Raw genomic sequence first — 25,552 nt, 5'->3', positions numbered from 1 at the left:
TTGTGGCCGAATCCAAGAGGGAGCGAGTTTTGTTATGGGGCCACTCATCCAAGGTGGCTGGTCACGTAGGACAAAAGGAGATGCAACAATTGATTTCTCGCCACTACTGGTGGCCATCCATGAGGAGAGAGATCTATGCCTATGTGGCTGCCTGTCCGATTTGTGCTCACAATAAAGTCCCCAGACGACTTCCTACCAGTTCTCTCCTGCCGTTACCTGTGCCGTCTGGTCCGTGGCATCACATAGTAATGGACTTCATTACGGATTTGCCAATATCCGAGGGCTGCACTGTCATCTGGGTAGTCGTAGAACGCTTCTCCAAAAATGGCTCATTTTACCCCGTTGTCTGCTCCCGAATTGGCTGACAGCTTCATGAAACATATTTTCCATCTGCATGGATTTCCTCATCACATTGTGTCCGATCGAGGTTCGCAGTTCACTTCCAGATTCTGGCGAGCTCTCTGTAAGCATCTGTATATCGTCTTGGACTTCTCCTCGGCCTATCATCCTCAGTCCAATGGGCAAGTGGAGCGTGTCAACCAGGTCCTGGGCAACTACCTGCGACACTTCGTCAATGCCCACCACAATGATTGGGTGAAATTACTTCCCTGGGCTGAGTTCTCGTACAACAATCACGTTGGTGAAGCCTCCAGAGAGTCTCCTTTCTACATTGTTTTCGGTCGGCAACCCGAGGTACCCCTCCCAGTGACTGTTCCTTCTGTTGTTCCTGCAGCAGATGTCCTCTCCAGGATTTTGTAAAGTTGTGTGAGGACACCAAAGCCACTCTAGAAGCGTCCTCCGCCCATATGAAGAGACATGCGGACAAAAGGCGCCTGGACCCTCAGTGCTTCCGCCCTGGCGACAAGGTATGGCTCTCCACCAGGTACGTCCAGCTGAAGGTTCCCTCTTACAAGTTGGGTCCTCTTTTTATCAGTCCTTTCGAAGTGCTGAAACGGATCAATGAGGTCTCTTATAAACTGAAGTTGCCTCCTTCATTATGGATTCTGAATGCTTTCCACGTATCTCTGCTGAAGCCGGTTGTCCTGAGCCCCTTCTTCAAGGATCCTGGTACCACGTCCGCGCCACCCGCCTCGGATGATGTTTTTGAGATGGAGAACATCTTGGCCATGAAGGTGAGAGGCAAGACTTTCTTCCTTGTTGACTGGAAGGGATTTGGTCCCGAAGAGAGGTCCTAGGAGCCTAAGGAGAATATTCACGCTCCGATTCTCCTCCGGAACTTCCTAGATGGCCAGAAGAGGAGGGGGCGTAAAGGGGGGGGGGACTGTTAGCGCCACGCTGGATCCCCGCTCTAACAAGTAAAGTCTTCGGCGTGTCACTTCACTCACCCGCGCTGCGGCCGGTGCTTCCCTCCCCTGTGCTCTGCCTGCTTCCAGCAGGGTTTCCAGCTGTGTCCTTAGGGCACATGCGCGCTCCCGCTCTCTTAAAGGGCCAGCGCGTGCACTTGCTATTTTGTCCCCAGCCAATGGCTGTGGGACATTACATATATATTGCTTCCTCCCCTCTGGGGAGGTGCCTGAGCAACCTTCCCGTTCTGCAGTCTGTTGTTAAGCTTGCGTACCAGTCCTTGCTACAAACCCTGCCTGCTGCGCTCCGGTGCAAGCTCTTCCTGCTGCACTCTGGTGCAAACCTATCCTACTGCACCATCCAGTCTGTCCTACTGGGTCCAGCTGCTACGCATCCCTTGGTCTGTCCTGGAGTGGCTTCTGGCGTTCATCGGGAGCCAAGTCTAACCTCACCATCAGAGTCTCTAGCGAACAGTCCGGTGCTTAGTCACGCCCCTCCAGGCACTCAGCACAGTGGTTCCACAAGACACGTCCGTGACACTATTGTGCCCGTACACCACTGTGTGAGAGTGAATTTACAGACCCATAGACTTAATATTGAGCCCGTACACCGCTGTGTGAGAGTGAATGTACAGACCTATAGACTTACTGTCACGGGTGTGTCAGGTGTAATATACAGTCGATCTAGCTGTAGAAGGTCACTGCGCTTAGCATTGCAGACACCTTCTTAATCCTTCTTCCTTTAAGACCCAGCAGTGACCTCCCTCCTGATGCTGATTCAGACACCCTTGCATGGGAGTTAAAAACTCTGTTTGCTCCAGGCAATTGCCGGTGATACTTCTATGTTCTTTTGTGCATGCTTGGAGCACTGGCTGTTGGCTGGCTTCTTCTCTGGTGCCCTTGGAGGACAGTTGGATTTACTCCTCTGGTGTCTGCTCAAACTAGGTTAATCCCCTTGTTGTCATTGGTTTGTAGTGGGGCCTGACCAGTGGTCACCCCTACTCCCCTCCACCCCCCATAACTAGGGCCAAGCTCTAGGGATATACAGAGTTTAGGGTCCTGCAGTGCTCGGTGATTAGTGTGGAACCAATATAGGGACTGTAGGGTAGGCAGGGTGTTATTAGAACTGCCTAGGAGTCTCCACTCCCCCCTTTCCCTAGTGTTTGGGCTTCCTCCCCCTCTTCCATTCGTGTTGCACTTGTTTTGCGTGACATTATCACCGGCCGTACATTAATAAGAGAAAAAAACAAAAACTGGCACATGATTTTATTTGTGTTCGGTTTTTTTTTTTTTTGGGTGTGTTTTTTTTTTTTTGTTTCCTTTTCCCTTGGTTAATGGATTCCGTTGCATAGTTGGCAGAGCAGCTGCTAAGGCTGTCTCTGGAGATGACTGACCTCTAGGGTTGAGCAAGTATGTTCTGTCCAAGTATGCTCGGGCCAAGCTCCGAGTATTCATAGCTGCTCGGCGATATGGTTGAATCGCGCCCGTGTGCATGATTTGCAACTGTTTGGCAGCTTTATTACATGTGAGGAATGTGTAAGAAATCATGCACACGGGAGCGATTCAACCATATCACAGAGCAGCTGTAAATACTCAGAGCTCGGCCCAAGCATGCTCGGCGAAAGGATTAATAGAACATACTCGCTCAACTCTACTGACCTCCACTATGAGGTTCAGCAACAGCAGCTGCAGGTCTCTAATGTTGGGGTCTCTGCGGGTAGGCCGGTCCAGCTTGAACCCAAGGTTGCCCTCCCGGACAGGTTTTCAGAAGGTAGGGACAAGTTTTTTGTGTTCAAGGAAGCTTGCAAACTGTATTTTAAACTTCGTCCTTACTCCTCTGGAGAGGAGGAGCAGCGAGTGGGAATTGTGATCTCACTACTGCAAGGAGATCCTCAATCCTGGGCTTTCTCTTTGCCACAAGGTTCGGTTTGTCTCCAGCTCTGTGCAGGGTTTTTTCGGGGCTCTAGCCCTCATCTATGATGACCCAGGCTTCTTCTTTGTGAAGAAAAAAGATGGCGGTCTACGTCCCTGTTTAGATTTCGGGAATTATATCAAATTACCATCCGGGATCCATACCCTCTGATTCCAGATTTCTTCAGCCAGGTTGTGAATTTAAGGGGAGTCTACAATCTGGTTAAAATCAGAGAGGGGAATGAATGGAAAACAGCGTTCACTACTCCAGAAGGGCACTTCGAGAGTCTGGTTATGCCTTTTGCTTTGACCAATGCACCTGCGGTGTTCCAACATTTCATTAATGATATTTTCCATCATTTGGTGGGCAAGTTTGTGTTGGTCCATCTGGATGATATTTTGGTTTACTCACCTGATTTTGAGACACATTGGGGGAATGTTAAACAGGTGCTTCAGATATTAAGGGATAATAACTATATGCTAAACTAGAAAAATTTGTTTTTGCCGTCCAGGATGTGCAGTTTTTAGGGTACCTGTTGTCTTGTTCGAGTTTTCGGATGAATCCGGAGAAGATCCGTGCTGTCCTTGATTGGGACTGTCCCGAGAACCTGAAGGCTCTACAGCGTTTTCTGGGTTTTACTAATTTTTACTGGAACTTTATCCAAAATTATTCGGTAATTGTGAAACCCCTCACTGACATGACATGGAAGGGGTCTAATCTTTCTAAATGGTCGGATGCCGCCCTGCAGGCTTTTTCCTCCCTAAAGAGTTGTTTTACCACGGCACCTATGCTCAGTCAACCTGAGGTTTCCCAATCCTTTATTGTGGAAGTTGATGCGTCCGAGGTGGTGGCTGGGGCTGTGTTGTCTCAGGGTCCGTCCCCTGGTAAATGGCGTCCATGCACTTTCTTTTCTAAGAAATTATCTTCGGCTGAGAGAAATTATGACGTGGGTAATAGGGAGCTTTTGATGATTAAATTGGCGTTTGAAGAATGGCGACATTGCTTGGAGGGGGCTGTCCATCCTATTACTGTTTTCACAGACCATAAAAACCTGTCATATCTTCAATCGACTAGACGTCTCAACCCTAGGCAAGCTAGATGGTCCCTGTTTTTTACTAGGTTCAATTTTGTCGTCACTTTCTGTCCAGGGGTCAAAAATGTCAAGGCTGATGCTTTGTCCTGGAGCTTCTCTGGTGGCAGGGACCATGAGAACCCTGCCCCGATTTTGCAGAAGTGGCTAGTCATTTCGGCATTGTACCTGAACTGGAGGGCGAGGTGTTGGAGGCTCAGGAGGATTCTCCTGCCTCCTGCCCTTCAGGAAAATTGTTTGTACCATCTAATCTGTGCCGCAAAGTAATTGGGTAACATCACAACTCTGTGCTTGCTGGTCATCCAGGTCTTAAGATAACTGCGGAGCTCCTCTCTTGTCGTTTTTGGTGGCCGGAGTTGCATCGGGATGTGGTTGAACACGTGTCCGCTTGTAGTATTTGCGTGCGTTCTAAAGTATCGCATACCTGTCCGTCTGGTACTCTTCTTCCACTACCTATTCCTAGCAGGCCATGGATTTTATTACTAACCTACCGGTATCTGCAGGCAAAACTGTGGTTTTGGTGGTTGTAGATAGGTTCAGGAAAATGGTTCACTTCGTTGCATTACTCGCACTTCCGAATGCCAAGACACTTGCTCAGGTGTTTATAAATGAGATCGTGAAGTTTCACGGGGTTGCCTCCGGGAGACCCAGTTTGTTTCCAAGTTCTGGATAGCGTTCTGTTCTCGACTGGGGGTGCAGCTGTCCTTTTCCTCTGCCTTCCATCCTCAGTCGAATGGGCAGACCGAACGCATTAATCAGAATTTGGAGACTTGCCTTCTGTGTTTTGTTTCCGAAAACCAGGAGGATCGGGCATCTTACTTACCGCTGGCAGAATTTGCTATTAATAATTATTGCCAAGAATCTACCGGCAGGTCACCGTTCTTTGGTGCATACGGTTTCCATCCACAGTTTGGTACTTTTAGTGGGGGAGGGGCTTCGGGAGTTTCTTAGGAGGAACGCTTTGCTTCATTGCTCTCCTCTGTGTGGCGGGGGTTCTGAGTAATTTGAAGATCATGGGAGACAGGTATAAACATAATATGGCTGACAGGAAATGCTTGCGAGGTCCAGACCTGAGTGTGAATGACTTTGTGTGGTTGTCTACCAGGAATATCAAGTTGAAGGTTCCTTCCTGGAAGCTGGACCTAGATTTATTGGTCCCTATAAAATAACCGCCGTCATTAACCCAGCAGCATTTCGTCTTGAGCTACCTCAGGCCCTTAAGATCCACAGTTTCTTTCACAGGTCTTCTCAAGAAATATGTAGAACCTCTTCAGTTCTCTCCCCTACCGCCGCCCCCAATCATGGTTGATGGTAATTTGGAGTTTCAGATTTCGAGGATTGTAGATTCTCGTCTCCAGTGTCGTTCCCTACAGTACTTGGTGCACTGGAAGGGTTATGGTCCAGAGGAAAGAATGTGGGTTTCAGCATCAGAATGCCCCGAGGTTGGTTCATGCATTCCTCACCTATTATCCGGAGAAACCTGGTCCTAAAGTGTCCGGAGGCCACTCGTAGAAGGGGGGGGGGGTACTGTCATGGGTGTGTCAGATGTAATAGACAGTCGCACTGGATCTGGCTGTAGAAGGTCACTGCACTTGGCATTGTAGACACCTTCTTAATCCTTCTTCCTTTAAGACCCAGCGGCAACCTCCCTCCGGCTGCTGATTGACACACCCTTGCATGGGAGTTAAAAACTCTGTTTGCTCCAGGCAATTGCCGGTGATACATCTATGTTCTTTTGTGCATGCTTGGAGTACTAGATGTTGGCTGGCTTCTTCTCTGGTGCCCTTGGAGGACAGTTGGCGTTACTCCTCTGGTGTCTGCTCAAACTAAGTTAATCCCCTTTGTTTGTCTACCTTGTTGTCTTTAGTTTGTAGTGGGGCCTGACCAGCTCTCACCTCTCCCCCTTCCTTATCTATGGCGAAGCTCTAGGGATATACAGGATTTAGGGTCCTGCTCGGCGATTGGTGTGTAACCAATATAGAGACAGTAGGGTAGGCAGGATGTTATTAGATCTTCCTAGGGGTCTCCACTCCCCCTTTCCCTAGTGTTTGGGCATCCTCCCCCTCTTCCCTTCTTGTTCCACGTAGTATTTCCCACATCTTGCGTGACACTTAAGGCCCCGTCACACATAACGAGATCGCTAGTGAGATCGTTGATACGTCACGGTTTTTGTGACGCAATAGTGATCTCGCTAGCGATCTCGTTATGTCTAACAGGTAGCAACGATCAGGCCCCTGCTGTGAGATCGCTGATCGTTACAAAGCTTCCTGAACCATTCCTGGGTCGTTGCGCTCCCGCTGGGCAGTGTGCATCGCTGTATTTGACACCTTATCAACGACCTCGTTAGCGATTCAGAACCGAGACACGTAGGCGTGCATAAATTGGACTTTTCCGCACCCCTCGTCCCCGATTGGTGGTCGCTACAGCGTTCTCATTTTCCACCGTGCATAAAGAAGGCCACAGAATAGCGATTCCATCCTTTGTTTCTGACCTCGTGCTGGATTGCAGATCCTAGCAGAATTCTCCGGGCTGTTGATATCCGTTCATTCGACTGAGTCCTGATTTTGCAGAGATGAGGGGGCGCGGAAAAGTAATTTTATGCATGCCTTTGTGACACAGTACAGTCCCTATCAAGGTGTGGATCGTTGAAATAGCTGCAGTGTGAAAGCGTCCCAACGACCGCCAAGATCGTTAGTTAGATCGCTGGGGCGCCCAAAATCGTTGGGAAGTTCTGCATGTTTGACAGCTCCCCAGCGATCACGAAACGACTCTCCAGCGATCCCAAAACCGTGACGTAATAACGATCTCGCTAGCGATCTCGTTATGTGTGACGGGGCCTTTACTATTGTGCCCGTACACCGCTCTTTGCGAGTGAATGTACAGACCCATAGACTTACTATTTTGCCCGTACAGCTGATGCTGGAGCTGTGCACTTCAGAGTGGTGTTTTGACCAATTAGTGCAAGTCTCCGGATTTGGACCAATCTGCTTGCATTTTAGAAAATTTAAATCAAATATTTAATTACTTTTTAAACTGCATCAAGTCAGCAACACCGTGCAGTTCCTATAATATATATCTTAGAATTGTAGTTATGCTTTAAAGACTGTAGGAAAACTTCTGAACATTAATATCACGGGAGCCCCTATTAGGCAGAGACCCTGATTACAGTATGGTTTCACTTTCTGGGCTCCTTGCTATAGTTTTAATAAAATACCTGTTTTATCTGCTGCAGATCTAACAGTTCTCTGAATGCTGAGCTCTGTATAACCCTGCCCACACCACTGATTGGTAGCTTTCTGCCTATACACAATCAGTGGCTGAGGCGGAGTTATACAGAGCCCATGAATATGGAGGACTACATGGCAGCAGGTTTACTAGTCCTCTAGTGATAATCTCCTGCTGATAAAACAGTTATTTTTTCAAAACTACAGCACGCAGCCCAGTAAGTGACAAATCGCTGGAATCAGGTTCTTTGAAACTTTAGTATGGTGCTCTCAGATGGGGTTGCAAAAATCTGTAGACAGATTCTCTTTAAACTTTAATGATCCTTGGTTCCAGCAGGAGATAGGTTGCTGCTAGAGGCTCATTTCCTCTGCCCAATAAAAAATGCCTGATCAGCTGAGAGTGCAGGTTTATGTGAGAGTTATGGTGGAATTGGGAAGAAGCATATGAAAGCCATCAGCTGAACAATCTTTTTCTATCTCATATATATGTGTAGGTTTCTGAAAACTGCTGCCAAAAACGTATTCACTTTTTCCTAAGTAACAGACATTTTAGATCTTGCTCTATAAGGGTATGTGCACACGATGCATATTAGAAGCAGAAATTTCCTGAGCATTTTTGCCTCTCCCTGGCAGAAAAAAACGCATGCGGATTTACATGCGTTTTTGACATGCATTTTTGAACATCAGTGAATGATTTTTGAAGCTAAATAAAGTTATTTGGTGGGACATAGCTTAAGCCCTTGTATTACCAAGAACTGGGGTGAGTATATTCGTTCATTTAATGATTAAATAGTGGGTCTGTTGTATTTCAAATAAAGTGTTTACACTGTGTCTGTGTGTTTCTTTACTTTGTTTGGTCATGAAAAGGTCTGTTTGACACCTCGACATCACCAAACAAAAGAGCTGGGCGTCAGCTATTCCCATTCACCCAATCTTCATTAGCATTTCTATTCATGTAATTTATGCAACTGCTGTGAGGTGTTTTTTTTTTAGCCTGGGAAGGTGCCAATAGGCAAACATTTCCCTGGCCATTAAATAACATTTCACAGCTGGTTCGTTAGCTGCTACGTCCCCCCAATCAGCACTCAGCAGCGCTTTGGACACAATGTATTTATGTTGCTTCCAAAACGTGCTGTACTAATGCCGCACTTTTGTTATCGGTACATGTGAATCCACCGCATATAATGACACCTCAATCGGTCAAAATCTGCAGCGGAGACTAGCGTGTCCACTACAGCAATTTACATGCTGCGGGTGAGTTTGGGTACGTAGGTTTGGCGCTGCGTGTTTATACAGCGTCAAACTCGCAGCGTCCATTTGTTACGGTATAGTGGATGGGATCTCTAGAAATCCCATGTCCACTATACGTGCATCAGAAGCTGAGAACCACCTGTGGACACTGACATCCAGCACGTCTTTCAGGACCGCAGCATGTCAATTTCTCTTGCGAAGTTGCTAGTCTCCGCAAGAGAAATTTGACCACTAGAATGTATAGAATGCGGTAAACCTGCATGGTTCAGTGAACACATGTGGATTTACCTGGGTTCAATAGAATGCAACGTTTTGGACTCGGCAAAAATTTGCATCCAAAGTGCTGCTACGTCAGAATTATGGGCACAGAGCCTAAAATTTAAAAAAATAATCACGTGGGCTCCAGCATCATTTCTATAACCAGCAGAGGGAAAGCCGACCACTGGGGGATGATATTAGTAGCCACGGAAGAGGCCATTAGCCAACAATTTTCCATGGCTATTAATATCAGCCCACAGCTGTTTGTTTAGCCTTTACTGGCTAGATTACAGGGGGACCCCAGAAAAAATTTGACGTGGGGTCCCCCTATAAAATCTAACCAGCAAAGGCTAAACTAGACAGCTGCAGGCTGATATTAATAGCCAGAGAAGGGGCCATGGATACTAGCCCCCTCCGCGGCTATTAATATCACCCCTCAGCAGTCCCAGAAATAGCGCATCCATAAGATGCACCAAATCTGGCGCTTGGTCTCCGCTCTTCCCACTGCCCTGTAGCGGTGGCGAGTGGGATAATGGGATTGGGGTTCACGTCAGCCTTGTATTGGCGGCTGACGTGAAGCCCAGGTTAGTAATGGAGGGCGTCTATAAAACGCCCCCATTACTAACTGCGTAGTAAAGTGGTCGGCGCTTCTTCAATAAGACACGGCCAGAATAAAGTATTTTAATGAAATAAAACACACACAGTTCTGCAATTTTTTTTATTACACGCCTCCGCGAAGCCCTCGATCTCCTGAAAAAAACGTAAGAAAACAAACAACAATATTCCTCACGTGTCCTCCGTCAATGACGCAGTCCACGTAACGCGAAGGTCCCACGACGATCCGGGTCAATTCTACAGCTGTGACATCAGAAATCACTGATGTCACTGCTGTAGAATACAGCACTGTATACTGACAGGGGTGTAAAATCACCCCCTGTCAGTATACAGGCTGCAGGAGGTAACTGGTGTTCATCAGCTGATGAGCCCGGGTGAGCTAGAGACCATGGGAGCTTTCTTGTGAATGTCCCCACGGTAAGCATCAGCTGATTGGTCATCAGACCGATCAGCTGATTACCAGCGTCAGCAATCAACTGATTGTCACGTGAACATTGGGTGATCGGTGACGTCAGCGGTCAGCTGATGGTTGCGTGACCATCAAGTGGTCAGTGCCGGCAGCAATCAGCTGATAGTCACGTGACCATCAGCTGATTGCTGCCGGCACTGACCACCTGATGGTCACGCAACCATCAGCTGACCGTTGACTCACCGATCATCCAATGGTCCTGTGACAATCAGGTGATCAGTGACGTCACCGCAGATCCTGGCAGTACACTGCGGGGTGTGAGCCCGCGCCCTGCAGTGTGCCGCTGGCCGCCGACGAGAAAGGATCGCCGCCAGGGACCAGGAGGACACTGGGGGCCGCCGGACAGGTGAGTATAGACGTTTTTTCTTTTATTATTACTTTTTTATTCTTTTTTTTAACCAACGCAGGCTGGGATGAGCAGACTGCTGCTCCTCCCATCCACGCTGCTCTCGCTGTTATCAGCCAGAGCAGCGGTCAGATGAGAGGAGTAGCAGCCTCCTCTACCGGGTACCAGCCGCAGCGTGATTCCGGCACGATTTTGCGAATATTGATTTTCATTGAAACCCAGCAAATTTGCATGTATAGATATTATACATGCGGGTTTGCTGCGATTCAATGCTAGTCAATAGGCGCGAATTCGCAGCGGAATCGCGCAAGAATTGGTTATGCTGTGGTTTGTGCCTCAATGATAATCCGGTGCGGAAATTTCCGCATCATGTGCACAACACATGCGGATTACCATTGCTATACATGGCAGACCTTTTACCAAGTGGTTTTAATGCGTTTCCGTGGCGAAAAGAAGTCCGCGGAAACGCATTAAAACCGCATTGTGTGCACTCAGCCTAAAAGTTCCTTATTCTGATAATAAAAAAAACAGTAAAAAGATAAAGTATTGTTAAAAAAACCTGTAGGTTTTTTTTTTTTTTTTCATTAAAGGGAATCTATTATCAGTAGGGATGAGCAGACCCTTGGAAGTTCTGGTTCTGGTACCAGAAACACTAATTTTATTGAAACTACCCTAAGCAACCTGCTGGAATCAGGGTCTCTGCCCCTACCTCATACTGGTCTCAGATTAAATGGCAAAAACCTGGTGACAGATTCTTTTAAAAACCTTTTTTTTTTTTTTTTTTTTTTTTAAATAAAAAAATCAGTTTTATGAAGCAAATACATTAATGTAACCCCTATTTGTTTTTTTTACTCCTGTAGCCACCAGAACATGTAACATAAATATAGATAGCCGTGAAGAACATTAATTTCATAATGCTGAGATAAAAACTCGAAAAATATTGTAAAGTTCTGAAAGCCAAAAAATGGTTCTTAGGGTAATAATGCAATTGCAGTTTTTTATGCTTTTTTTTTTTTATAGGTGTTGTGTTTTTTTTTTTCTTAAATGGGTTTTCTTCTGGCTTTGGCTGAGTGGGTATTTTTGTCCGTTTTTTGGGTTCGGAAAGCAGAGACAAGTGGGCAGTGGGTACCGGTCTGAGGACCTTTAAAGGGAATCTGTCACTGGCAGTTACACAGTAACTATGCTGACTCTTGGTTGGTTTACCAGTGTTTGCATCGTAACTTCACATAATGTGGCACATCCTAAGTCGCTAATTCCTTGTCAAGCAAGTAAAAATCTGATCTCAGGACATGTAACATATAGCATGTTATTTGTGGCTGTACTGTGTATATTTTATTATGTCTTGGCTAATGCACATGGCCGTGTTACAGATTTGTGCGATCTTTACATTACAGCAGGATGAGGATATGCTGCAGTCTGAACTTATACAAACATTCACTGTTCACTAATTGTATGGTTTTATAAGGAGCAGTAATAGAAAGGAAATAAGTGCACGAGAAGTTCCTGGAGAATGTGTAGGTGTAAGTACTGCTAGATGAAATTGTTAAAACGCTGTACAGCAATAACGAGTATAGACCTGCTCTGGGAAATTTCCCTCTGTTACTAGGAAAGTTCAGTGCCAAGGAATGTGCATGTCTGTCTGGTGGCTGCCGGTGATTCATGTCTGACAGTATGTAAGATATACCGTCTTCATTCAGTCAAGGATATTCTATTGTGGCGAAAGGTGCAAGAACTTCTTACCTGTGTGTCATGAGGTTTCCTTGTAACATCTTAACCGGAAGAGGCCATAAACTATAGGGTTCAGGCTCTGATTCAATGGCAGGGATTGTGCTGCTGAGTAAATAGGAGACAAAGCAAACATTGTTTCTGCTTGTTCACAAATGGAGTTGAAACTCGTTGAAGGAAAGTCCCGGAAACAGATGTGAGTTATAACAATGAAAATCTTCTTACCTAGAAGAACCTTTGTGTCGTTTAAAGGAGTATTCTCAAGTTTGAAAGTTCTCCTATCCATTGTATGGGGGATAACTTCCCAATATCTGGGGGTCCGACTGCTGATCCTGACAATTGTGATTCTGAAAAGCCCAGTGTCAATGAGCAAATCATGAAGATCCACTGCTGGCAGCTCCCTTTGTAATTGACCAATGACTTACCAGTTGTGATCGACAACTGGAACGTCTGGGTAGACAAGTTTGGAGACACTGCTGGTCATGGTAGCACATTTAGGCAATGGGTGGTCACACCAGATATTGATTTGATTTACAGTAGATTTTTCTTTTGTTAATTCACTTTGCATTTTGTTAATTGATAAAAATAAACTATTAACACTTCTAATTTTGAAAGCTTTCTTACTTTGGACTTTTCAGCATTTTCCCCCATACCTGCCTAAAATGCTGCAGAGCAATCCACTGTATATGTAATGTGGGAAGCCCCTGTAGGCTTCACATGGTCAGTGCTGGTTTAGAGCATCTAAATGTACTGCTGGCGATACAGATGAGATTACTGTCAGCCGAACGTTCCTTTGTCTTCAGTCTGGAGAGAAGAGCAAAATGCTGCTCGACTTCTCTGGCAGTGGCTTTATCTTCCCAGAAAAAAATAGGATCAGCCATTAATATTTTAACTATATAACATCATCTTACCAGATGTTCAGCTAGTCCTTCCGAAATTTGGCAGGTTTGGACATCCTTCATTTAGGCTGCATTCACACATCCGTGTTTTAAACACATATGTGAAAAAATGGTACTGGGGTCATCAGTATTTTGGATCAGTGTGTCTGTTTTTACCATCATTGTTTTTCACAGATGGATAAAGAAATATATAAATTACAAAGGACAACCCCTTCTTGATCTAAATGTTTGGCCTGGATAAAATAAAAAAGCCTATAGTCCTCTCCCATGCCGGCGCCGTTCCAGCAGAGTCAGCACTCGCGGTCCTTGGGCTCCCGTGATGTTAAGACATGTGAACCAGGCGCCCAATCAGCGCTGGGTCACTGTCTCCGCCTTCGGACAAATTGCACATGTAGAGGAAGTCAGAGATCAGCCACAGTCCGGACTACTTCTTCATGTTCAGTTTGACAGGAGGCGGAGACAGTGACGCCAGAGCTGATTGGGTGCCGTGCTCACGTGTCACAACAACAGCACGGGAGCCCCAGGACCGCGAGTGCCAATACCGCTGGAACGGCGCGGGAGGTGAGTATAGGAATTTTTATTTTATCGGGGCTAAACACTTAGCTCCAGAAGGGGTTGTCCTAATAGTGGACTACCCCTTTAAGCTACTTCAGTGTAAGCTGCTTGGAGATTGGTTACTATATGCAACATTATCGCTTATTAAATGAGAGCAACTGTTTCCTTTTACTGAAAGCAATAAGAGATCTTGAAAATAGTGTAATACTTTTATTTTTGTATGTTAGAAAGTTTCATAACTTGTCAGCGTTTAATTGATTTAAAAATAGGAACTTATAAAAGGGGAAACTTCCTTTGAATGGTTAATCTTCATAGATGGGTATTGTTGGGTAGAGCTTGTAAAAACAAGCATTTTTGTAATGTACTGGTTTTTTTTTTAAAATATATATCCGTTCTTGAGACATAGTGGATATAAAAAAGTCACCAATCACATCTTAAAAGCAGTGCTTACAAGTTCAACAGGAAAGAGATTGTAAGCACTGTTCATGCTTAGCCATAGACTGTTGTGGAGGTCGATCTCTTAGGTAACAACCTGTAAACAAAAGAAAAGCGTTAATATCTCAATTAGTGAATTGCAAGATTGCTTGTTTTTACAAGCACTATCTGACAAAACACTTCTATGAAAATGAGAATAACCCTTTAAGAAGTGGATGAAAAGCCATCATATCTTCATCTCTTTGAACGTTCTATATTTCTACAATTTTCAGATCTAACACAAACTGTCCTCGGGAACTAGGCCATTCATTGTTCTCAGTAATGAACTCTTCTTACATTTTACTGTCCAAATTAATAAAAAAATATTTAACATTTTATGTTGTTGAGTTTTTTTTGGAAGGATTATACATTTTTAATTTGGCAGTACAGGTTCTAATGAGCTGATGGTTTTAACATCAAAAATAGGCTAGAGCTCACATTAGAGTAGTGGCCACTGCAAGTTTGCTGGTGAATTGTTCATAGGTAATACAGTTGCATTTCTTTGGAGACTGCCACCCTCCATGTGGTCTGAGCCTAAAAAGGAGTTTTCTGGGGTTGTCTGCTTTTAGAAAACTACTTTCCACCAACTCCAATTTGTTTAAAAAAAATCCTACTGTGCGTTACTTATCGCCCCAAGGTCCAGCGTAAAGTCTCTGCCACTGTTCCAGGAGTCTGTTATTGTCTGCAGGGCTGACTTCAGGTCGAAAGCGCTGCAGCCAATCCGTGATCTCAGCGGCTCAAGCAGTCTACATGGGCAGAGCCGTTGATCTTACTTATTGACTGTAGTGCTATCAGCATGACGTCATTACTTCAGTCAGTAACCGACACCTGAATCAGCGGCAAAGCATCAGCGGTGGACCCAGGGAGGGTGAGTAAGGCTCATTTTGGGAGGGTGAGCAAAACATAGTTTATCTTTTAAAACAAACTGCATGTGGGGGTTTTCTGACATAGAAAGTCCCTTCAAGAGTAGAAAAAAGTACCGTTATAGCTCTGCAAAAAGCTTATTGGGGTCTTTCCTCAAGTTTGGGTGCGGTTTTGACTAGAATAAGCCCTATTGCTGCAAGACAACAACAAATGAAAATGCTATTAATTATATTCTGCATGGGGGTGCTTTCTGCCGTACCATCACTGTTGCAGATGGACTGTCTACATGATAATGACCTTCTATACTCTTTTGTGCTTTAGAATTCACCACTCTACCAGTACCTGCAGGATTTGGGGCACTCAGACTTTGAAATATGTCCAGTGGTCTCCCAAGAGGAAGAGAACCTGACGGGGAATGGACGTCAAGGACAGGCTCACAAAGCCTCGAAGGTGGGCATGGTTAAATGGTGATCTTAGGACTGAACATGTATCTAACATCTTGCAACAATCCTTATACTGACCTATAAGCAAAGTTTTGGGATGCACCCTATGGATTAAGCAATACATAATACTACGGGGATAACCCAAAAGGAAAACCAGTGCAATGACACTCCACTAAATGTAAAAACAATTATTTATTTAAACATCTTTTAAAACACCATGAAAAACAATTAAAAGGCAAGGTCAGCTCGATGGACACAAATTAATCAGGCACAGTACAAATTTATATAGGGCATATTGATCTGGCCCATAATAAGGAGGTACTATAACAATAGGGCCAGTAGTCCACAGCCGTAAGGGTGTATAACTAGCACTACCCCAATAAGGAGCATGGAAAAGGAGCAAGGAAATTAGTAGCTATCACAGTAAATAAATCAATGACATCTGGTCAGTAATATATAATATTAAAGCAGTGAGAATTGCAGCAATCAAATTAACCATAACTAGTCTTCAGTATATCTTACCAAATTCCAATGCATATTAAACATGTAACAATAAATAGAAAAGCTAAGTAGTAAAATTACAGTGAGAAGAATGTAAATACTCCTGTGACAACACACACTGGTTGCATTCCTGTAGAGGAGTTGCCTGATTAATAGTGTTCTGAGCCCCGACGCGCGTTTCACCCTGCTTCCTCATGCTCATATATATGTATGTGTGTTTATAGTGAAAAACCAGTCAGTTTAGGGGAGGAAGGAAAAGCCACAGGTAACCTGTCTTGGACTAGATACTCAATATGCATTGTCCCTGGCCAGCGTTTCAAAGTATGTTTTCTCTGTAATGCCGCAATGTTTCAGAGTAAAAAATACACAGCTGCAATGAAGCCGGACTCTGATTCATGCAGCCCAAAGCAGGCGGCTGTCAGGTTCGCTCATGTCCTTCTTAAAGGGAATTTGTCAGTAGGATCAGCCCTCCTAAGCCATATACATGAGCATGTAGGTCAAAGGAAGCTGAATAAAATGATACCTTGATAGCTGCTATCCGATGTCTTATTCCAGAGAAATCCACGTTTTTCTTACATGTAAATGACCTCTTCCAGGCTCTGGGGCGGATGTTACCTGGAAGATAACTCTGCGTCCAGAGCTTATTATAAATAAAAGGGGGAGTTACCAGTATAAGACAAGTAACGAACACTGAACAGGAGAAATTAAAATTGTCTTCTTGCAAATACATTTTTTGCAGCTCTCTGAGCTCTGCTGTGTTGTAGCAATACAATATTGTGAGATGGAAGCTGGTGCTTGGAGGAAGCTGCAGATGTGTCAGGTATAATCGCACACAGCTCTGCAGTGAGATCAGGAGAGCGGTCATTACACAGGGTAACTCCCCTCATGTAAAATAATCTCTGGAGACCGAGTTATCTTCCAGACGACATCTGCCCCAGATCATTTATATAAAGTGATAAAAGATGATTTATCCACAACAAGGCATCTGATATGGGACATACAGGTGGGACTTTTTCAGCAGTCTATAACTTGTATGCCCATATTCATAGTTTACATAGGTCAAATGTGGTGACAGATTCCCGATAAATGAGTTAGAAGCAGTGTTATAACAAGCTGTTGGGAGCATTCAGTTAATATCTGTATCTTGCTTTTTGGTTTCTCAAAATTTTTCAGGATATAAATAGGAGGGATTTGCCTGGAGCGTTTCCTTTAGCTAGAGATGTATATAAAGTCAAGTGATGGGTCAGTTGGCTGCTAAATTAGTATTTTAGCAAGCGCAGAATTATTCCGGTTATTATTTTTATCCCATGGCAACTTCTTTATTACTTTTAGAATCCGGCAATGCTAAATTTACTATGTATGGAAACATCAGTGTAAGGGACTACACTGTGTGCACAACTATTAGGCAAGTGAGTATTTTGACCATATCCTGATTTTTTTTTTATGCAAGTTTTCCAAATCCAAGCTGTATAAGCCTGAATGCTTGTACGAAGCACATCAGGTAATGTGTATTTGTGCATTGAGGAAGGGTGAGGCCTAAGGATATTGACACCATGGGCTAAAAAGGAGATTTACCTGACTCTGAAAAGTCAAAAATGATTACAAGTCTTATAGAGTGTTGCATCACTCTTGAAATTGCTAAGATATTGGGGCATAATCACAGAACCATCAAAAGTTTTGTTGCAAATAGTCAACCCGGTCGCAAAAAAACGTATTTAGAAAAAGAGACACAGAATAATCTCCAAAAATGTGAGAAGAATCAAATGTGAAGAGCCCTGAAACCCATTATCCTCCAGTGCGCCATATTCCCCAACAGAAACTTCTCCGTAGTGCCCAGAAATGCAAGGTGTTCAGTGCTCAGAGACATGGCCAAGGTAAGGGTGGCTGAAACCCGACCACCACTGAACAAGACACAAAAAGGGAAAAGTCAAGATCGGGCCAAGAAATATCTGTAGACAGGTCTTTCAAAGATTTTATGGATTGATGAAATGAGAGTTTTGATTGACCAGATGGATGTGCCCGTGGCTGGATCAGTAATGGGCACAGACCTCCACTTCAATTCAGACACCTGCAAGTTGGAGGTGTATTATTTAAAGACGTTTTCCAGGAAGATTTTATTTTTTTTATTATGGGCCTAAGTACTTTCAGGCAAGTATCAAGACTCCGTTGTCAGTTATCCTGGGGCCATGGGCTCCTTCCCTGTCCCTAACGCTAGGGGCCCTAGCTATCCCTGCTCCCCGGATTACTTCTAATGGTAAAGGCGCCGGGGCCATGTACCTTACTCATCTCCTGAATCAGCCCTTAATCTGTCCTCCCCCCCCCCCCCCACATCCACCCAGGTAAGTGGGGAGTAGTACTGTATTAGAATACACAAACCAGACTAACAAGGGAAGACGTATAGGGATGAATAAAAACATCAATCACAAAAATATGCACTTCCAAACAACAGAGTGAAACACCGGGGAGTGAAGGAAGGAAAAAAAAAAAAATAGGAGAGGATGAGAATTTGCACTCAGCCGCATCACCAAGCAACAGTCTTTCGAAAAATACTCCAAACGCCTCCTCAAACAACCAACGCCTCCAGCTCCAGAACCAGGTAGCATGAAACGGACACTGGCGCTCCTAGATTGCCAGATGCGAGAATATATAGCAGCGGGGAGTGGCCAACACTGAACAGCTGAGACCATCCACACAGGAAAGCTCCAGAAGGTCTCAACTGAACAGATTAACCCCTGCACTGCTAGCAGAAACTTACACTGTTTAATATGATGGTGAAGTGCTTCTCATTAGTGCAAGAGTACGTGAAATCAGATGCTGTGGTCTTCTGGCGCGGTAAACCCTTGACCACAGGTAGGTGCTATCTACATTCCTTGTTCTACCTGGCTCTGGTTCAAAGCGGTCACTTACCGCTTGTGAAATAGCAGAATCATCAGCACATCAACAGAGCAGCTCTTCCTCTTCCGGACTGATCTGTCGACTCTGCAGAACTGCCTGCGTCGGGGTGATTGACAGCAGGCTTCCTGCAGTTAAACAGCGGGGAGCTGGCTGTTAATCAGCATGACATCGGCAGTCATGTCCCGTCAACAGAGCAGTGCGGAAGAGAAGCAGCTGCTCTGTAGACTTGATGTCAGCGGAAGCCTCAGAATTACCAGTCTGTGACTGCTCTGAGCCGGCAGAGATCGGTGGCAGTCAGAACAGGCAGGTAGTTAACAACTAAAAGCCTGTTAGTTCTTAGGCCCATAGTAAAAAAAATAAATTAGTCCTGGATAACCCTTATACAGACGAGATAGTTGGACATTTTTGGGTTGATGGACTCAAAATAAACCTACTGCCAGTTCTTATAAAACTTTCTTCAAGCAGTAATACTGGAAAAAGTCTGCATCTTTCAAGAAAACTATGATTTTTATGCAGGACAACACTCCATCGCATGCATCAAAGTCTCCACTGTTTGGCCAGCCATTAACCTGACCAAACCCCTATTGATAACTTGTGGGCCCTTCTTAAATGGAAGCTTTATGGTGAAGCAAAACCATACACCTCTCTGGACAGTGTCTGGGAGGCTGTGGTTGGTGCTGCCCAAAAAGTTGATCGGCAACAGATTAAGAAACTGACACTCAATGGTTGGAAGGTTTATGACTGTTACTGAAAGGAAGGGTGACTATATTGGTCACTGATATTTTTTGAAATGTCCGAAATATATTTTATTACATTTTGAGTTGTTTTGTTATTATTGTCACTTTAACAGATGAAAATAAACAATTGAGATGGGAAAACTTCCGTTTTTAATTTAGTTGCATAACAATTCTGCACTTTAATAGTTGCCCAATAATTCTGCACACAGAGATATTCTCCTAAGAAAGATAATACTTCACTTCCACTTTTTTAAATATTCAGATATATTAACCATTTGGATTGACCGACAGCATTGTAGCTGTTTAATAATAAAACTAATGATCAAAGATGCAAATTGCCTAATAATTGTGCACACAGTGTAAACTTCATCTTCTAGAATTGCATGGGGCGCACACCATTACCACTGTGGCAAGTAGGCATGCCGATACAATACATGTCAATCTGACCTTGATTTTGTTTGTTTTGGTAAAACTACTGCAAAAACTACACTAATTGTACAGTTTTAGTATCATTCAACCCCTTTAATACCAATTTACATTGCAGATTGCTGACAGCCTTTTTGGCAGCCATTCTGCTTCCTCTATAAACAATATAGGCTGTTCTAAAAGGCTCAAAAGGGAAACTAAGAAATATGTTTATCCTGCCGCAGCTCAACTGTTAACGAAATTGGATCTCTTTAATGAACTGTTGATATTACAAGATTTCTTATGCAATGTAGTGATTCTTCTTCGTCGCTTCTTATTGAATTGTTTAAACCATAATAATATTGTTCTTTCTGTCTATTTTCAGGCACCATTCTCCTTAAAAAGTATAGAAACAAAACAAACCCCAAACCACAAGTCTTTGACAAATGCCAGTGGTTTTATGCTTCTGTTATGTGGTTATTCTTTATGATGTGTTATCACTTTATGGGAGGCTATACATAGCCCTGTAGAAGAGACTCGGGTGGTTTTCATGTTTAGCTATAAAAGTAGGACACGTTTTCTTAATTTTTTACTAAGTCAGGATTTAAAAATAATAGTAAAGTCATCAAAATTATGTGAAAATGAATGGAATTATGCAGCGACCAAAAAAATCTTTCTAGGGATTTTCCAGTACTAAATCAGAAATGACCTATCTTTAGTACAGGGCCATATAAGGCACCATACTGCGGCACATGGAGCGCCTCTCTTTATTTGAATAAAAGCTTTCGTATGGCATCATTACTTATTATTAATGCACACTCAATATTTTTAGTGTAAAAACCACTTTTCAAAAGCATATCTTAATTACGATGTTTGTGATTACACAAAAATAAAAATAATTTTTATTGTATGTGCAGATCCTATTGTATTTCGATTTCCCGTTAAATCAAAACAACTACACAAACACCATAAACGAGGTGGGTGAACAAAATAATACTGAAAGGGCGTGCGTGCCTGCAATATGGGCGGCTCCAGAAAAGGTTTTAATAATGAAAAACAAAATAGCTACAACGTTAAAAAAGTAGCACAAACATCATGTTTCATCAATAGACTTACCCCTGATAAATGGTGCTGAAGGGAAATGCATGACACTTTTCCATTAACCGTTAGCACCTCTACACTAGAGAAGAGTTCAGACTTGTCTCAAATAGTTATTTTTATCTCAGATATCATTTTTAGTTTCCCTGTAAAAAGTCAATTTCCCTTAAGCATTTTCAGTATCAGGCAAATTCCTTTTCCAGGGATGATACTCTCTATCTTGGTGTTAGTAAACTTGTTATTGCTGAAACTATGTAGAAGCGGAATAAATGTATTTTATTATTTAAAAAAAATTATATACACATAAAATAATGTATATCTTCCTGTGGCTTCCATATTTGAAACACATACATTTCCGTCCTCCATAGTGTATATAGATAGTACGGTAGCATGTATGTAATTTTTGAGAATAGCTATTAAAGGGTTAGCCCGAACTTTTATCCCCTATCCAAAGGATAATGAAAGCAGGGGTCCCGCTTTGCCATATGGATGAATTGGTGGTCATACATGTGCACTATATTCAAAGTCTATAGGTCTAGCAGGGATTGCTTTGAATGGAGCAATAGTGCAGATGTGTGACTATTACGTGGTACATTCGGCTTCTTGAACATTCCCTGTAGTGAGATATACCAGCTGGGTGCTTCATAATTAACATCTTCATAAATGGATGTTGTTGGATAGTGCTTGAAAATACAAGCAATTTTGCAATTTACTACTTATTAATATTTTCAGCCGTTTTTGAGGTATTAACACTTTTCTAGTGTTTACAGTAAATTGCCTTGGAGACCGACCACCTCTGTTATACAGCAGAATTTGCACAGTGCTTACAGGCTCTTTTCTATTGAGCTTGTAAATGCAGTTTTGAAACTGGCCAGGATAGCTGGAGCGCACTGTTACATTCTAATCCCGACAAGCTGCAGTGCAGTGCTTACAAGCTAGACAGCAACAGTGGTCGGTCTCCCAAGCAATGAGTTGTAAACAAAAAATGTTTAATATCTCAAGAACGGCTGAAAACCTTAACCCCTTCAAGACCTTAACATTTTCCTTTTTTGCAATTTAATCTTTTGCAATTTCATTTTTTGCTCACCTTCTTCCCAGAGCCATAACTTTTTTATTTTTCTGTCAATATAGCCGTATGAGGGCTTGTTTTTTTTTGTGGAACGAGTTGTGCTTTTGATTGACACCATTGATTTTACCACATAGTGTACTGGAAAACGGGAAAAAAAATCCAAGTGTGGTGAAATTGCAAAAAATAGTGTAATTCCACAATTGTTTTTTTTTTTTTTTTTACCATGTTCATTAAATGTTAAAACTGACCTGCCATTATGATTCTTCAGGTCATTATGAGTTTGCGGATACCAAACATGTATAAGTTCTTTTTTATTTAAGTGGTGAAAAAAAATCCAAAGTTTGTAATAAAAACAAAAAACAAAAAAAACCCCACTATTTTCAGGGATTTGTAGCGTCTCCATTTTTCGGGACCTGAGGCTGTATGAGGTCTCATTTATTGCGTGTCGAGCTGACATTTTTATTGATACCATTTTTAGTTAGATATGATATTTTGGTCACCTGTTATTGATTTCATTGCACTGTTGTGGCGACCAAAAAAACTTAATTCTGGCATTTTGATTTCTTTTTCTTGTTACACAGTTTACCAATCAGATTAATTTAGTTCATATTTTGATCAAGCGTTCATAGCAGAACTGCAGTGACAAGCACGGGTGTCTTCCGCAGACCCCTGAATGTCATGCCAACCCATCTGCACCCTGCGATCATGTGGGGTGCCGATGGGTGGGGTTTGTGATGCAGTATGCTCATGTAAAATGTCGCTGTCCAAGATTGACAGCGGCATTTAACATATCAACAGCCGCAGGTGGATTGCGATTCCATCCGCGGCTGTTAGGGGCACATGAAAGCTGATCAGAGCAGCTGTCATGTGCCAGAAAAGATGCAGGCTCAGCACCGGAGCCCGCATCAAATGCCGGGACACGACCCATGACGTACCTGTATGTTACAGGTTGTGAAGGGGTTAATATGCAGTAAGTTGCAAAAATGCTTGTTGTTTCAAGTACTATTTGACAATATCCATCTAGGAAGAAGGGACTAACCTTTTAAAGCAGAAAAGTAATTACACATATAATGGAAGAAAACTAACATCTTTAATAATAAAAACTCACTGCAGACCAGGCAATATAAATATTTTTTTTTCCTTTAAAAAGATTCATTATGGTGTCCCATCCAATATGTCACAATTTACCGCCCCATAAAATAACCCAAATAAGTTTAAGGTATAAAGGGTGACATGTATCAATATACCAGGTGAAGAAAATCCACAGCTACAAAAAAACATAGAAGAAATAATACTATAGAGAATTTTATAATGAGGCACCAAGTGAACAAATATAAAAAAGAAAAACACCTACGAACCTAAAACAATATAAACAGTAAAGTGCTAAATAGTCTCCAGAAGCATAGGAGAAATAGTAATATCACTGATCTGCGTGGGAACATCGGGGAAGGAGTGGTAGGAAGGTGTGATGGCATATTGGGGCACCTTCGGGGATGTGGAGTTTGCACACATGGTGTATTGATACATGGCAGGTTAGTGTGTACTAGCAGGCTTGATTATGTTTGTGGTCTGCCTTCTGTGTCTTCAGTAGTGGGATATACAGTGCTATACCACCTATTCTGTAGATGGGTGAGAAATGTTTGTGGACCAACCCTGTTTTACAGTCAGTGAAGCATCTATACACTATTATGGACTCTAGGAATTAATGGCATAGAGCAGGAATATGTATGCAAAGCCTTACCTATATATACTATTGCTATCCTGCCTTTTTCAGGCCACCAGCAGTAATATAGAACTGCCATTAGATCTGCAGCACTCTGCGGACTCTGTCTTAGTATACACAGCAAAGCAGCAAAAGAAAAATGTCAGGCTTCACTAGCAAGAACATGATGATGCCCGGGGCATACCATTGGTCAGACTCAATGCCAAAATTTAAAGCAATCTCAATTTATAAATATTTTCTCCTACGCCTATAATGACTTTGTAATAAGCACCAAAGTAGTCCATTTATTTCTCTGTATAGTCACATAATATTGCAGTCAGGAAAAGGCTTTTGTATCACAGGAGATCAGCACATGGATTTCTCCTTTGAAAAAAGCCCACCAGCTGTACGGTGCCAACAACTGGGGTGGAGCCCTCATTAGTGGGGTCTGCCTCACCGAAAAACACTGGTGTACATTGTAGGATGTTACAATCCTGATGAATTTGACTCCACTTGAGGGAGCGCTGGATATTTAATAATGGAGCTTGGGAGTTACGGGCTGTTCAGATCTGCGCTGCCCCCCAGGCTTTATCCACAGCAGTGATCTAAAAGGAGCAAAAGCCAGTGCAGTGTGTACGTGAAGCACCAGTCCCTTCCCTTTTCCCTTTTTGGACTTTTCATTTTGGATCTTCTCTATAAAATGCCAAATCTCGGTGATCTCTGCATGCTGTTTTTATTCTATTCCTCTACCTGCAGAATGTTCCCAGATTGTTCAGCGCTGTTCAGACAAGTGTGAGATCCACAAACCTTCTTCCAATATCTAACTTTCCATGTTTAGTGGTGACAACCTGTGTTTTTCCTGGCACCGGAGAGTCCACGAGGGTGGTGCAGCATGTTTCTTCCTTTCTGTAGTCACAGTATATTATGTGGAAAGTGCTGTTATGCACCTTGTGTTATTCTCCTGTATAATCCCTCCTACTTAGGTTTTAGCTGAAAAACAGGTTGAATAGACAGTCTGTTCCCATGATCCCATCAGATGGTCTGATTTATATTTACTATGCTTTACAAATTTTATCCTGACTGTAATAACATTGTAATTTAAAGTGACATAAAAATGTTGTATTTGTGCTCAATATGAGTTATATCATGTCTTGTTTTCTGCTTTCTATCTGTTGCAGTCTATATTCTGCAGGTTGCATTTGATAACAGAAAACCGTATTCTGTCAGACTAATCAGTTCTACTCAAACAATGCACTGCTGAAAACCACCTTCTGGATTAAAGGGAATCTGTTAGCAGGTTTTTGCTATTTCATTTGAGATCTGCCTGATGTAGGCAGTTTGCTGGGTTCAGCCGTTCTGACATAATCAGAGCTTTTAGATTTAGCAATGCAGCAGAGCTGAGAAAGCTAACTCCGCCCACACTAGGCTCTCCATGTACAAAGTCCACAGACAGTGAGGTGGCTATCACAGGAGGGGGCATGTCTGACCAGGAGGCACATGCTGCTGTGCTGTGTCCAGCAATGATAAGCTCCTGGTGCTAAAACAATCATTGCAAGCAAACAAAAACACACAGCTTGATAAGAGAGGCATCACTGAAATCTGTGTTTTAACCCCACAGCATGCTGTCTTCAGATTACATTCCCTTTAAGTTTAAAAGATAAAATAAGATAAGAAAAGCCAGTAGCTATTGAGTGACACATTTTTATGAAGACCTAA

General features: G+C 43.1%; 1 protein-coding gene across 3 annotated transcripts in view; it reads left to right on the top strand.

Moving 5' to 3' along the window:
• The window catches only part of VEZT (vezatin, adherens junctions transmembrane protein), an 89,114-nt gene that overhangs the window by 24,144 nt on the left and 39,418 nt on the right, over positions 1–25,552 (top strand). For all 3 annotated transcript variants that reach the window (XM_073651680.1, XM_073651679.1, XM_073651678.1), the window contains exon 2: positions 15,308–15,436. In XM_073651680.1, coding sequence (XP_073507781.1) covers positions 15,361–15,436 — 76 coding nt within the window. In that variant the 5' untranslated portion in view covers positions 15,308–15,360. The remainder of the gene's footprint in view (positions 1–15,307; positions 15,437–25,552) is intronic.

The sequence above is a fragment of the Phyllobates terribilis genome, unplaced genomic scaffold (assembly GCF_046119375.1).
Source record: "Phyllobates terribilis strain yellow unplaced genomic scaffold, ASM4611937v1 Scaffold_11__3_contigs__length_659146591, whole genome shotgun sequence".
In the NCBI taxonomy this organism is placed as follows: Eukaryota; Metazoa; Chordata; class Amphibia; order Anura; family Dendrobatidae; genus Phyllobates; species Phyllobates terribilis.
Note: the sequence above shows the minus strand (reverse complement) of the source record. Positions and strands in the feature narration are given on the sequence as shown.